The sequence below is a fragment of the Armigeres subalbatus genome, chromosome 1 (genome assembly GCF_024139115.2).
Source record: "Armigeres subalbatus isolate Guangzhou_Male chromosome 1, GZ_Asu_2, whole genome shotgun sequence".
Lineage (NCBI taxonomy): Eukaryota > Metazoa > Arthropoda > Insecta > Diptera > Culicidae > Armigeres > Armigeres subalbatus.
In genome coordinates, this window is record NC_085139.1 from 125,449,095 (window position 1) to 125,464,341 (window position 15,247).

The following is a 15,247-nucleotide window of genomic DNA, read 5'->3' on the forward strand; positions in this document are numbered from 1 at the left end:
CCGGCGAACTCGTTGGCCGTTCTAAGCTCGAAATGAACCCTGAAAACCTCTTAATTGTATTTTCTTCACTTTTTGAGTCGTGATACTGAATCCCTGGTATCAAAAAAAAAACGTGCCCAACCAATACATATTTGAACTGCTACATAAACGAGTAAAAATAATATAGTAATTATTTTTACTCGTTTATATAGCAGTTCAATTGCCGGACCCTGTATGCACATAACATAAGTGTAACTTCGAAGAGAAGTCGTAGCAAAAAGTTGGCCCCCTTTTGCTTCTCGCCAAAGTTGTATAACTGGTACGGGGAACATCGTTCTGTCATCTGAGAAAAGCGACACGGAACTAAAAAGTGGTATAAAAGTTAAGCCCTGCACGGTCTAATAAATTAACCCAAAATTTGATTCACATTAATTGCATATTATTCGGCGATTCGGTCGCACGAAAAAAAAAGTCTGTTATTTCACTTTGTATGCGGTACGTAGTCGTGTTTCGTTTTATTTTCTCATTGAATTCAATGAATTATGAGATAAAATATATGGTATTTTTAAGGTATCAAAAATGATTAATTTTACCACATTAGGCAACATAAATGTTGTTGTTGAACGCTTGTCACCTCCCCCTTGAGGGGGGCGCATGAGACGGGGACAAAAGTAGAAAAGAGGCGAAGATGGCACTGGCTCCCATTGCCCACGTACCCAGAACCGCCAACAATAGGTTCTAACTATATAGGGACCAATTAACAAAAGCACAATACTCGGAATCACCGCAACAAAAATAAAAACATAAATTTCACATGCAATTAAAAGATGTACTTTAGTACTTAAGCTTATTTATTAACCTGCAGTTTAGTATTTTGTGTTTGTGTGTGTCAGTGTAAATAGTGTATCCCACGGCGACCGCTAACCGTAGTGTCTGCCCGGACAGACCCAGACTGCTCGCCGGCACCATGCCAGCTGTCCATACCAACTGCCACTCTGGTTCACCATCGCTCTGAGATGTAGCTTGCATAACAGGCTACATGATTATGTAGCGAACGAAAGGCCTGTTAAGGGAATGCCAATGTTATCACTTTCTGCCACTATTGAACCATTTCGGATTTGCTTCAAACATTCAACTCGACCCTTACCGATCTCCAAGCTAAATCCACACTACTCCATCATTGCAGATTACCGGTGCAGGCACAAAACATTGGGATCCATTTCTGTTAAGTGAATCAGATTAGGAATTTGTTCACCATCCCAAGGAAACTATTATCTGCCCTACGGCTTAATGAAACACCCACTATATTGCACCACATCGACTATTTGAGTTCCACTGAATCCAACACAACTTCTGGATAAATGTCGGTCAGGCAAGTTCAATATTGTGACACCTCACTTTCACTCGCTACGGAATACTCGCGCGTAATGCCTGCTTGGCAGTTAACCGACAACTAAGGAGACTGGATTTTACAACTGCCCAAGCTGGTGATCGGCCGTCGCTTATTATCGATAGGTGGTTAAGAGTCGGGAGATCATCTCAGAGTAATGAGATTATCTCAGGGGAGCATTTGGCAATCGACAGAGTGAGATCTGGCTTTCTTCTGGGGTTTCTGCGACGACTGTTCTGTTGTGGTGTGTTGTGTTCTGTGTGACGTGATTTACATGGAGATAGATTTTTGTTTCCATTCCGTGCGGCAACTTTGTCAGCTGTATGCAGCTATCGCGAGGCCGTCGGACGTGTGCAGGTTACACGCTTTTGAGTTTTATTCAGATCAAGGGCCTATTAAGTTGGTTCATGTTGATAGAAATACAATCTGACCTTGATCTTGACTTGTGCTCTTGAGATGGAGTGAGCATTACGAACACTGGTGAAGTATGCAATTTTAATATCAACATTTGAAAAGGATTTAAAAATTAATTTTCAAATGATCGAGGATGAACAACACTCTTAAGCGATCACATATCCAAATAATCAATTGAAATAACTATAATGTTTGAAAGCACCCGTCACAGTCTGACTAAGCACCTGCCACTAAGTCAGGCTGAGCCCCGGTGGCTCATAACAGAGAAGCCCATGGTGGAAGCTGGGCTGTCAACGTTTGGTGGTCATCCTATGGAGAAAGACAGAGTAGACGCTACAAAGAAGTTTGACAGTTTATTGATAATAATTACACAGCTCAACAAGATTTTGTCCCTAACACCAAATAACGTGTCCCTAGAAGATTTTGGCTCGCTGAAAATCCGAATCTAACTTCAGATTTGCTCTAACACGTCGAGATTTTGAGATATACCTCAATTAATGTCGTAAAATCAATGATTTTGAGCATTTTGGAACAGCCATTGTTAACCCTATAAAAAGAATTACTGTCAATCAAGGTCCAAAATGGATCACACACATCTAATCTTTCGAAATGTGGTGCATTTTGACCAAGCTTAACATAATAAGTGTGATTTATCTACAATTTTAGTAAGTGAAAGTTATTTAAAAATATGTTTTATGCAAGCCTTTTCGAAGACTTGTATACAATATAATAATTATCTGTGAACGATTTTGAGAGGAAAGTAAAAAGAATTCAATATAATTGTTTATCCAAGCAAAAAAATATTATGTTTTCATTGAAGTAAGTTCTATTGAATGTAAATATGATATTGTATTTCCTATGGCGCGATAAATTTTGATAATTGCTCAAGTGATAAGGTGTATTTACTGTCAATTGAAGCTCCTTTAATTATGAACATTCGAATAAAGCAAGTACGAGAACTATACGCAGTTCTATATATTTTGATTATTCCTGTTATTTATGATCATTCCAATATTCCTATGATAGAAATTTGGGCGGAAAACTATCAATTTGCAAAATCAATCAACGAATCGATAAGTTGTATTCGATTGTTCTTGTGTATGATTGCATACAAGATGAAGCGACAATGACGGATACGCAACAGAAACCGGAAAACGTCAACAACCTACTCGTGCGTGGGGGACTTTTTATTTCATTCGCGTTGAATTGCAATGATGCAATTTCTTTTATCTATCGTCAGCTTATAACAGTGAAACGGGAAAAAGTTTACTAGTTTTATCAAGCTTTGTTAGGTGTTAAGAACCAAAGTTATGCACCAGAAAAATAAACTTAGGCTCCGCTCCACTTGTGTGCTGTTAAACATGTAACAGTTATCTGAGCATATGGTTGGATGATCCGCCAATTCTGCACTCTGATATTTCTCTAACTTAACAAAACAACGGCATGAATGAGAAAATTTACGATGAAGTTACAAGTTTCAACTTATTTTCCGAGTGCTGGAATGTATTTTATTAGACAATGTGGCTTGAATGCTCTGGTAGGGGATCTGTAGCGGAATTGAATTTGTTCAAATTGCAATCCGATCTGTTTCCTTGTTGATTAAAAGAAAGAAACTTTCTGGATCATCATGATCGCACTATATTCTAGCACAACACAATTGCAACATGATAACGGATTACGTGTGGTTATTGGAAGTTTATCGATTGAAAAAAACAAACAGAAATCGAGCAGAACAATATTTTAGAAGGAGGAGAAATGTTGAGCATAAAATGAAAAAAATGGATATTTTATTAAAAGTCAAATAAAACATATATTTTTTTATATTTTTACATATATTTATATATTTAAACATATAGTCAAATGAAACATATTTTGACTCTATACTTTATTCAATATTTTCATATCACAGTTCCTCTGGCCGCATGTTGTTGATTTTTTGGTGGCTTCGAACTGGTGGTGATGGCGTTTGCATGCAAGTTTTTGAAACGGACTTGCATGGAATATTTTTAAATTAAATTCACTGAAATTCAAGGAAAACCGAATAGAAAACAATTGTAACGTGCAATTCTGATGAAAATTCATTAGATCAGATGTGCTTTTACCGTTTCGGGTATTGATTGACCTAAATTTATGTATATATACTACATGACAGTTCTTCGAAAAATGTCAATTACTGTCAATTCAAATTAGCGGCATTCATCTGTCTATATCTCAAAATTTGGAAGTGTTAGAGCATAGCTGGGAACAGATTCGGATTCAGCGAGAAAAAATCTAATGAAGACTCATCAATTGGTTATGAGGACCCGCAAAAGGTTATATTTTGTTCCCTGTGTTATTATTCCTTCACGTGAGTTGCAGTTGCAACCACAGAAATGCTAAATTACTAATTTCCAGTTGGAATATAGTGATATAGAAGAAGAAGCTTGCGATGCACTTACGAGATCGACTAATTTACCGAAACCGTCTGCTAAACTATTAGCAATTCTCGCTTAACTTTTCAAAAGGACCTAAGTAACATTTTTTTCATGAATCAATTTGAATAGCGCAATCAACATAACAACATGAAAGCTATTGATTGCGCTATTCAAATTAATTCATTAAAAAAATGTTACTTAGGTCCTTTTGAAAAGTTAAGCGAGAATTGTTCCATAGCAAATATTATCATACGTAAATATTGTATGTAACACACTGAAATCGGTTTTAACGCGGAGGATATGGGCCGCGTAAATTAAAACAACGTAAAATCCGCGTAAATCCCAAAATATGTCTGAATGACCAGCTGAAATCCCAAAATTTGAGTGAAAAAAATCCCATAAAATACGATTCGTGTAGAAAAAGCCAATATAGAAAAGACAGACGTAGTTCTACGTCAAAAGAGTGACTTTTTCACGGTAGGAATAATATTAACATAAATACAGTACTCATTAATGGGTTAAGTCATCTCATCGTGTAAGGTTTGATTGTGTTTACTATATTTTTTTCCGTGTTTTGAAAGTGAACTGGTATAATGCCTTTGACATTACGATGTTCTCTATACCACATCTGAATCTGTACTTGGGTACAACTTTTTGAACCCGAGTTACACATATGTTATGTGCATCTATGGTGGGGTGCAGATGGCGGACGGTACGTGGAGGAGGCGAATGAACCACGATTTACGGACCCCGGAGACTGCGTGGTTGGCGACGTATAGCCATGGACCGAGCTGAATGGAGAAGACTGCACTGGCCACTCCGGCCTTAGTCTGAGAAAATGAATAAACAATAAGACTTTAACCTTTCCGTCCCCAACGTCTGTTTTTGAGGGCTTTCAAAAATCCAAACTGCCGTGAAAACCGCATTTCTTGACCGATTCTTTCGCAACAAGTTGCATTCCATCCGGATGGATCCCAATTTTTGATTTATACTAGTTTAGAGGCTATCCACAGCACGGTTCCAGAATTATTCCAGATTCCGTTGGGGTCAGTTGTCCCCGGAATAAGTGGCCATTTACAATTTTAAGTCAAAACAGGTCGTGCGACACCTCAAACTTCATGATTTTAAAAAGCAATGATGCGAATGATATTTTTGGGGTTCCTGGCCAACTCGGACTCAATCTGGCCACATCGGTCACAATCCGGGGACCTACGGAATGGCCATTTTCTAAATTGATTCAAAATAGGTCGTGCGACACCTCAAACTTCATGATTTTACAAAGCAATGATGGGAATGATATTTTTAGGGTTCCTGGCCCACTCGGATACAATCCGGCCACAACGGTCACAATCCGGGGACCAACGGAATGGCCATTTTCTAAATTGATTCAAAATAGGTCGTGCGACACCTCAAACTTCATGATTTTACAAAGCAATGATGAGAATGATATTTTTAGGGTTCCTGGCCCACTCGGATCCATTCCGGCCACAATCCGGAGGACCTACGGAACGGCCATTTTCTAAATTGATTAAAAATAGGTCGTGCGACACCTCAAACTTCATGATTTTACAAAGCAATGATGAGAATGATATTTTTGGGGTTCCTAGCCCACTCGGATTCAATCCGGCCACATCAGTCCCAATCCGGGGACCTACAGAATGGCCATTTTCTAAATTGATTCAAAATAGGTCGTGCGACACCTCAAACTTCATGAATTTACAAATCAATGATGAGAATGATATTTTTGGGGTTCCTGGCCCACTCGGATTCAATCCGGCCACATCAGTCCCAATCCGGGGACCTACGGAATGGCCATTTTCTAAATTGATTCAAAATAGGTCGTGCGACACCTCAAACTTCATGATTTTACAAAGCAATGATGAGAATGATATTTTTGGGGTTCCTGGCCCACTCGGATTCAATCCTGCCACATCAGTCCCAATCCGGGGACCTACGGAATGGCCATTTTCTAAATTGATTCAAAATAGGTCGTGCGACACCTCAAACTTCATGATTTTACAAAGCAATGATAAGAATGATAGTTTTGGGGTTCCTGGCCCACTCGGATCCAATCCGGCCACATCAGTCCCAATCCGGGGACCAACGGAATGGCCATTTTCTGAATTGATTCAAAATAGGTCGTGCGACACCTCAAACTTCATGATTTTACAAAGCAATGATGGGAATGATATTTTTGAGGTTCCTGGCCCACTCGGATCCAATCCGGCCACATCAGTCCCAATCCGGGGACCAACGGAATGGCCATTTTCTAAATTGATGCAAAATAGGTCGTGCGACACCTCAAACTTCATGAATTTACAAAGCAATGATGGGAATGATATTTTTGGGGTTCCTGGCCCACTCGGATTCAATCCGGCCACATCAGTCCCAATCCGGGGACCTACGGAATGGCCATTTTCTAAATTGATTCAAAATAGGTCGTGCGACACCTCAAACTTCATGATTTTACAAAGCAATGATGGGAATGATATTTTTGGGGTTCCTGGCCCACTCGGATTCAATCCGGCCACATCAGTCCCAATCCGGGGACCTACGGAATGGCCATTTTCTAAATTGATTCAAAATAGGTCGTGCGACACCTCAAACTTCATGATTTTACAAAGCAATGATAAGAATGATAGTTTTGGGGTTCCTGGCCCACTCGGATCCAATCCGGCCACATCAGTCCCAATTGGGGACAAACGGAATGGCCATTTTCTGAATTGATTCAAAATAGGTCGTGCGACACCTCAAACTTCATGATTTTACAAAGCAATGATGGGAATGATATTTTGAGGTTCCTGGCCCACTCGGATCCAATCCGGCCACATCAGTCCCAATCCGGGGACCAGCGGAATGGCCATTTTCTAAATTGATGCAAAATAGGTCGTGCGACACCTCAAACTTCATGATTTTACAAAGCAATGATGGGAATGATATTTTTGGGGTTCCTGGCCCACTCGGATCCAATCCGGCCCCATCAGTCCCAATCCGGGGACCAACGGAATGGCCATTTTCTAAATTGATGCAAAATAGGTCGTGCGACACCTCAAACTTCATTAATTTACAAAGCAATGATGGGAATGATATTTTTGGCTTCCTGGCCCACTCGGATTCAATCCGGCCACATCAGTCCCAATCCGGGGACCAACGGAATGGCCATTTTCTGAATTGATTCAAAATAGGTCGTGCGACACCTCAAACTTCATGATTTTACAAAGCCACGATGGCAATGATACTTTCGAGGTTCCTGGCCCACTCGGATCCAATCCGGTCACATCAGTCCCAATCCGGGGACCTACGGAATGGCCATTTTCTAAATTGATTCAAAATAGGTCGTGCGACACCTCAAACTTCATGAATTTACAAAACAATGATAAGAATGATAGTTTTGGGGTTCCTGGCCTACTCGGATCCAATCCGGCCACATCAGTCCCAATCCGGGGACAAACGGAATGGCCATTTTCTGAATTGATTCAAAATAGGTCGTGCGACACCTCAAACTTCATGATTTTACAAAGCAATGATGGGAATGATATTTTTGAGGTTCCTGGCCCACTCGGATCCAATCCGGCCACATCAGTCCCAATCCGGGGACCAACGGAATGGCCATTTTCTAAATTGATGCAAAATAGGTCGTGCGACACCTCAAACTTCATGATTTTACAAAGCAATGATGGGAATGATATTTTTGGGGTTCCTGGCCCACTCGGATCCAATCCGGCCACATCAGTCCCAATCCGGGGACCAACGGAATGGCCATTTTCTAAATTGATGCAAAATAGGTCGTGCGACACCTCAAACTTCATGATTTTACAAAGCAATGATGGGAATGATATTTTTGGGGTTCCTGGCCCACTCGGATTCAATCCGGCCTCATAGGTCCCAATCCGGGGACCTACGGAATGGCCATTTTCTAAATTGATTCAAAATAGGTCGTGCGACACCTCAAACTTCATGATTTTACAAAGCAATGATGGGAATGATATTTTTGGGGTTCCTGGCCCACTCGGATCCAATCCGGCCACATCAGTCCCAATCCGGGGACCAACGAAATGGCCATTTTTTAAATTGATTCAAAATAGGTCGTGCGACACCTCAAACTTCATGTTTTTACAAAGCGATGATGGAAATGATATTTTTAGGGTTCCTGGCCCACTCGGATTCAATCCGGCCACAATCCGGAGGACCTACGGAATGGCCATTTTCTGAATTGATTCAAAATAGGTCGTGCAACACCTCAAACTTCATAATTTCACAAAGCAATGATGAGAATGATATTTTCAGGGTTCCTGGCCAACTTGGATTCAATCCGGCCACATCGGTCACAATCCGGGGACCTACGGAATGGTCATTTTCTAAATTGATTCAAAATAGGTCGTGCGACACCTATACCTTCATGATTTCACAAAGCAATGATGAGAATGATATTTTTAGGGTTCCTGGCCCACTCGGATTTAATCCGACCACATCGGTCACAATCCAAGGACCCAGGAATTCCACCGAAAATTCATACAGAAATTATATCGTAAATGAAATCAACAATGGAATTTTCGGAGGAATTCCTAGATTAATTCCCATTTCTTTGGGATAGAATTCCGGTGGAAACTTCAAGATTTCTACTGGGACATCCTCCAGGAGTTTTTCTGTAAATTCCTCCTGGAGTTCCTCCGGGAATTCCACCGGCAGTTCCTCAAAGAGTTCCTGCAGGATTTTCTCCGAGAATTATTCCGGTACAGTCAAACCTCCATGAGTCGATATTGAAGGGACCATCGACTCATGGAAATATCGACATGTGGAATAGGAAATCTTTGGAAATCTGTTTGAAGGGACCATCACAGTAACCCAGGAAATATTTTTTAATAAGGGATAATTTGCTTCCTTGATTCGATATCGAGTCATAGAACATCGACTCATGGAGGTTTGACTGTAGTTCTATCGGCAGATCCTACGGGGGTTCCTCTTCCGGGAATTTCTCCAGAATTTCCTCCGGGAATTCATTCAAGCTTTGTTTATGGAATTCATTTAGGCTTCTTCAGGAATTTATATAGAAAATCCTCCAGAAGCTCCATCGAGAATTTCTCTGGGAGCTCCTGAAGGTAATTTCCGGGAGGTCCTCTGATGATGTTGATGATCCAGCTCAGCTACATACCCCTAGAAAGGTTTCAGCTAGACGAGATTTGTGTATAAGATGAATTATCCAAGAATTTTTTCGAGCAACTCCTGGAGTAATTTCCGGAGGAGCTCCTGGAGAAATTTCTTTAGGAATTTCCGGAGAAATTATCAGAGGATTTTTTGGAATAACTTCCGGTGGAACTTCTGGAGGAATTTCTTAAAGAACTACAGAAAGAATTTCTAGAGTATCTATCGTAAGAGCTCTTGGATGAACTCCCAAATGAACAGATCTCCCACAGAAATTCTCCTAGGAACTTCTGGAGGATTTTGTAGATAAATTATCTTCAAAAAGCCTGAATGAATTCCCGGAGGAGCTACTGCTGGAACACCCGAAGAAATTTTCAGAGGAACAGTCGTTGGAATACCCGGAGTTAAATTTCTAGAGGAACTTCCGAAATCCCATTTCTCGTGAAATTCCTGCCATATATCCTCCTGGATTTCCCTGTGAAGTTCTTGGAGGGATTCCCAGAGGAACTCTTAGAAAAACTCCTGGAGGAGGTCCCACAAGCACTTCCGGAAGAATTCTCACAAGGAAGTCCTGAAATTATTCTTGGAGAAGTTCATGAAGGAATTTCTGGATAAATATCTGAAGGAATTCCCGGAAAAATACCAGGAGAAATTATTGCAGAAATTCCCAGATGAAATGCTGAAGAAATTACCGGATGAATTCCCGAAGATAGTTCTGAAGAAATACTTGGAAGAACTCTTGAAAGATATCTTGGAGGAACTTTCAAATTAATATCGAAATGAAATTGTGGAGTGAATTTCTAGTGAAGTCCGGAAAGCATTCCAGGACAATTCCGGGGAAAAAATTCGGGAGAAATTTCTGGAGAAGTACCTGAAGCAATTCCCGGGAAAATACCTGGAAGAATTTCCGAGGAAATATATGGACGAATTCCTTTCTGAAGAAATTTTTAGATGAATTCGTGAAGGATATTCTGATGTAATAGCGGAAATAATTTCAGAATGAAATCCTAGAGGATTTCGCTATTAAATTTATGGAGGTATTACCGGAAAAACTTCTGAAAGTTATCCTGGAGAAATTAAAGGAAGAGTTCCTGAAGGAATGCCCGGAAAAGTTCCTAGAAGAATTTCCGAAGGAATTTCTTATAGATTTACAAGTGAAATTGTGGAGCGAAATCGGAGAATTTCCGTCATAAATTTTGAAAAACTTCAGCGGAAATTTGGAAGGGAATTCCGTTTGTATTCTTGAAGGAACTCTCGAATGTATTTCTGAAGGAAATGCCGGAGGATTTTTCTGGAAGAATACCCAAGGAAATGTCTAGAAGGAAAAATTTAAGAAGAAAAAAAATCTTCAAGGAATTTCCTCATGAATTTCCTAAAAAACAAATTTAGTTAGGTGTTTCTAGATAAGGAGAAATTACAATTACATGAGAAAAATTTTTGAACGATTTTCAGAGGAATTTCTGGATTACTTTCCGGATGAATTTAGAAGTTCCCAGGGGAGCTTCCAGAACGATTTCAAGGAGAATTCTTGAGCCCGAAACTTTTCGAGTTGTTTTGCCCCAACCTGCTCACTCTGGCTACGCCCTTGTGTCATTCCCATCATTGCTTTGTAAAATCATGAAGTTTGAGGTGTCACATGACCTATTTTGAATTAATTTAGAAAATGGCCATTCCGTTGGTTTCCGGATTGTGACCGATATGGCCGGATTGAATCCGAGTGGGTCAGGAACCCTAAAAATATCATTCCCATCATTGCTTGGAAAATCATGAAGTTTGAGGTGTCGCACGACCTATTTTGAATCAATTTTGAAAATGGCCATTTCGTTGGTTTCCGGATTGTGACCGATGTGGCCGGATTGAATCAGAGTGGACCAGGAACCCCAAAAATATCATTTCCATCATTGCTTTGTAAAATCATGAAGTTTGAGGTGTCGCACGACCTATTTTGCATCAATTTAGAAAATGGCCATTCCGTAGGTCCTCCGGATTGTGGCCGGATTGGATTCGAGTGGGCCAGGAACCCTTAAAATATCATTCTCATCATCGCTTTGTAAAATCATGAAGTTTGAGGTGTCGCACGACCTATTTTGAATCAATTTAGAAAATGGCCATTCCGTTGGTCCCCGGATTGGGACCGATGTGGCCGGTTTGAATCCGGTGGGCCAGGAAACATAAAAATATCATTCTCATTATTGCTTTGTAAAATCATAACGTTTGAGGTGTCGCACGACCTATTTTGAATCAATTTAGAAAATGGCCATTCCGTTGGTCCCCGGATTGGGACCGATGTGGCCGGTTTGAATCCGAGTGGGCCAGGAACCCTAAAAATATCATTCTCATCATTGCTTTGTAAAATCATGAAGTTTGAGGTGTCGCACGACCTATTTTTAATCAATTTAGAAAATGGCCATTCCGTAGGTCCTCCGGATTGTGGCCGGAATGGATCCGAGTGGGCCAGGAACCCTAAAATATCATTCTCATCATTGCTTTGTAAAATCATGAAGTTTGAGGTGTCGCACGACCTATTTTGAATCAATTTTGAAAATGGCCATTCCGTTGGTCCCCGGATTGTGACCGTTGTGGCCGGATTGTATCCGAGTGGGCCAGGAACCCTAAAAATATCATTCCCATCATTGGTTTGTGAAAGCATGAAGTTTGAGGTGTCGCACGACCTATTTTGAATCAATTTAGAAAATGGCCATTCCTTAGGTCCCCGGATTGTGACCGATGTGGCCAGATTGAGTCTGAGTGGGCCAGGAACTCTAAAAATATCATTCGCATCATTTGTTTTTGAAATCATGAAGTTTGAGGTGTCGCACGACCTGTTTTGACTTAAAATTGTAAATGGCCACTTATTCCGGGGACAACTGACCCCAACGGAATCTGGAATAATTCTGGAACCGTGCTGTGGATAGCCTCGAAACTAGTATAAATCGAAAATTGGGATCCATCCGGATGGAATGCAACTTGTTGCGAAAGAATCGGTCAAGAAATGCGATTTTAACAGCAGTTTAGATTTTTGAAAGCCCTTAAAAACAGACGTTGGGGACGGAAAGGTTAAGAGTAAAATAAGAAAAAAATTAGTAGATAGCTGGGTGGTGCGAATAGAATCGATTTGGTTGTCAAACTGAAGCCAAAACTTTCTATTGTGCCGGAGCCAAACATTGAAGATTGTGGTTATGTTCGTTTCTGATCTAATATTGAGAAGTATTGTTATTATTTGGGGAAAAATAAAAATAAACTTTGTTCGAGTTTTGTATTCTTTGTAACACATATTCTCACACTATATTTCAAGTTGAAAATTAGTAGGAATGCAATTAAAAAGTACTCGTTACGAAATTTCACGATATTCAACAGCTAATTGGGGCAGGAATGTATGTAAACAATCTTAAAGTCATGTGGAGTCTGACGCATTTGTGCGTCCTCATGCAGCGTGAAAAGAGAAAGTCGAAGAGCGGGAAATGTTTGACAGCCAAGTAACTGCAAAATAATTTTGTTTATGGGAGTGATTTCAAAATATCCCTCTACTCGCTTGAGCGCAGAAAAGCGGCTCTATCCGCAGTACCCAGGTACATAGTTTGAAAAAATGAGATAATTTATCTCATCTGTGAAGAAGCTTAAGAATAAAACACGCAATCAGATGTTCCAAGCGGCTTTTTTGCTAAATCAATAATCGAAGGCTACAATGTTCCAAATAAAAACATCAATATATATTTATTTGTTTGTTTAACAATATTTGCGTATTGCACCGTATCATTCTGCTGAGTGACAGTCAACTTTTTCCATGCTAAAATTTCCCAATAGACTATTCCGCAATTTTAACTATTCATTCATCTACATATAACCCTGAATGGTTTGTACACAGTGTCAGTGTTTGTTTTTATGACTTATTGACCAGCTGCATTCTTTGTTCTCCTTCCATTCAGAGCCTTCTCCATCTGCGTACTTTTCCTTTTTCCACACAGGTACACCTGTTTTCAGCTTATCGATGGCGAAGTGAACTGCTTCTAGACTGGACTTGCGATGTGGCGAACTAACGGCTATCACGACTGATGCCTCTTTGACAGGAACCGTTCCCAGGCGATGGTGAATTCCAATATTTCTGATATCAGGCCAATGTTCACGCATTTCCTCGCATATTTGGTTCATTGATTTAATTGCCATTGCATCATACGCTTCATACTCCAATAAAACCACCTTGGAATAAGATATCATTGAATTATTAAACATAATTATACTTGATTCTCTGGACAACATACTTTTTTGCCATCGAAATTGTCCCTGGTTGTTCCAACGAATAATGATATCGCTCCACAGCTCTCATGTGCTACCAGGTCATTGATTTCTCCCACGTCCAGTTTATCGTACGTGAGCTTAAGATAGTTCATCTTAACCAAAGATTTATCCTCCAGCAATGGGTGGAATCACTGCAATTTCGTCACCGTCCGCTACCTTAATCGGTTTAGTCAAATCTTCACAGTACTGTTCGTTGTGTGCAATGATTATACTGTCGCGGATGATAGACAACGCTGGAAAACGTTCACAAATTGCTTCTATAATTACCGATCCACTCTGGTGACCTTCAATGGTAACCACCGGAAAATTAGCAAATGAAGAAGTCCCCACCAATTCGCGTGATTTGGCAAAGAACAGTAAATTCACGTGCACCACTTCCTCCGAGTTTCGACCTTGGCTCATAGTACGTTATTTAAACTGTATGCTGATTTCACTACAAAGTGCATAACACTACCAGTTTCTATTAGCTGCAAAGAGTAATAAGGGATGATAAATATAATGATGAAACCGAGGTTGAAACGATGATTGTGCACAGTTGAAGAAAGATAATATACTGAATCCGCAAGGTTCCTGATAACGAACTGAGAGATCAAATAACTATCAATTATTATCAGAACGTAGCAACAATATATGTATATAAATGCGATAAACCTTCTTGCAAGATGTTTCAGAACAGCTGATATCACTGTTCTCATGATTTCACAATGTGATGTTCCGCTGTTGTAAACATTCCCTACCATGTTCTGTTCTGTGCACGGTTCTGTAGTCTTCTAGAAAAATGACAAGGATAATTTTATTATGACAATTTTATAAAAATTACAAATCAGTAGTAGAGCTTCTGTCCAAGTTCTGTGTGCATAATAAAGTAATAAATGCGTAATAAATTGATTATGATTTGAGAAAATTTATGATGGCCATAATTCAATATAACATATTTTACCATACATCTACGGACGATATATCAACTTCTTTTCATAACGTTGTTTGTAAATACGGCTTATGGCGAACGTCAATTTAGGTCTCCTTGACAGGTCTTGCGTCGTCGTGTACGGAGTACAGGCAGTGCTCAACAACTGTATACCAGCTTTGAAATATGTGCGGTTGATGTTCTCTCTTTCTCTATACACGGAACAGCAAGTTTATTCATTTCGATTTTATTTTATTACATTCAACCTTTCTCTGGCTATTTAGAAGGGTTAGATTCAGCTGTGAGGGAATGAGAAAACTTCCTACCATGTCTGTAGCTGGGACGTCTATAGTAGCTTTTATTGTCGGCGTAGCACCTATTGTATAGTAACTAAGCCGACGGTTGGATACAGAATGATATTCATTCATCGGTTCAATGTAATTTACATTCTTTCATGCTAACTAGATCCTACATATTTCCCCAATCTTTCAAGTACAAAGGTTTCGTTCTGATACGCTTTGGTGAAGGATAAATATAATTTTCTGCTTCATTTGATGTATCATTGTTTACTTCAGTTTTGTGATCATTTACAGAATCTTCTACGGCTCCATTATTTTCATTGCTCGCAGATACAGGGTTTTTGGCCTTGTATGCACTTACCATGATTTACGTGGCGGCTTGATATAACTCCAGTTCTCAAGTTTT

The 15,247-nt window shown here is 39.9% G+C and overlaps 1 protein-coding gene across 3 annotated transcripts; it reads right to left on the reverse strand.

Moving 5' to 3' along the window:
• Positions 1–13,115: 13,115 nt before the first annotated feature.
• On the reverse strand, positions 13,116–14,261 carry LOC134206069 (molybdopterin synthase catalytic subunit 1). 3 transcript variants are annotated; one of them, XM_062681758.1, is made up of 3 exons: positions 14,190–14,261; positions 13,599–14,102; positions 13,116–13,536 (listed from the first exon to the last, which is right to left on the reverse strand). In XM_062681758.1, exons 2-3 carry the CDS (start codon positions 13,725–13,727, stop codon positions 13,207–13,209), a joined length of 459 nt encoding a protein of 152 aa, XP_062537742.1. In that variant the 5' UTR covers positions 13,728–14,102; positions 14,190–14,261; the 3' UTR covers positions 13,116–13,206. The 3 variants fall into 3 exon arrangements, with proteins under 3 accessions (XP_062537742.1, XP_062537749.1, XP_062537737.1); XM_062681765.1 differs by having other exon boundaries at positions 14,218–14,235; XM_062681753.1 differs by lacking the exon at positions 14,190–14,261 and having other exon boundaries at positions 13,599–14,177.
• Between the last annotated feature and the right edge of the window lie 986 nt (positions 14,262–15,247).

Coding starts and splice junctions, on each gene's coding strand:
- LOC134206069 (XM_062681758.1), bottom strand. CDS start 13,727: ATGAACTATCTTAAGCTCACGTACGATAAACTGGACGTGGGAGAAATC. Junction 13,537..13,598: donor ACAATTTCGATGGCAAAAAA/GTATGTTGTCCA, acceptor TCTTATTCCAAG/GTGGTTTTATTGGAGTATGA.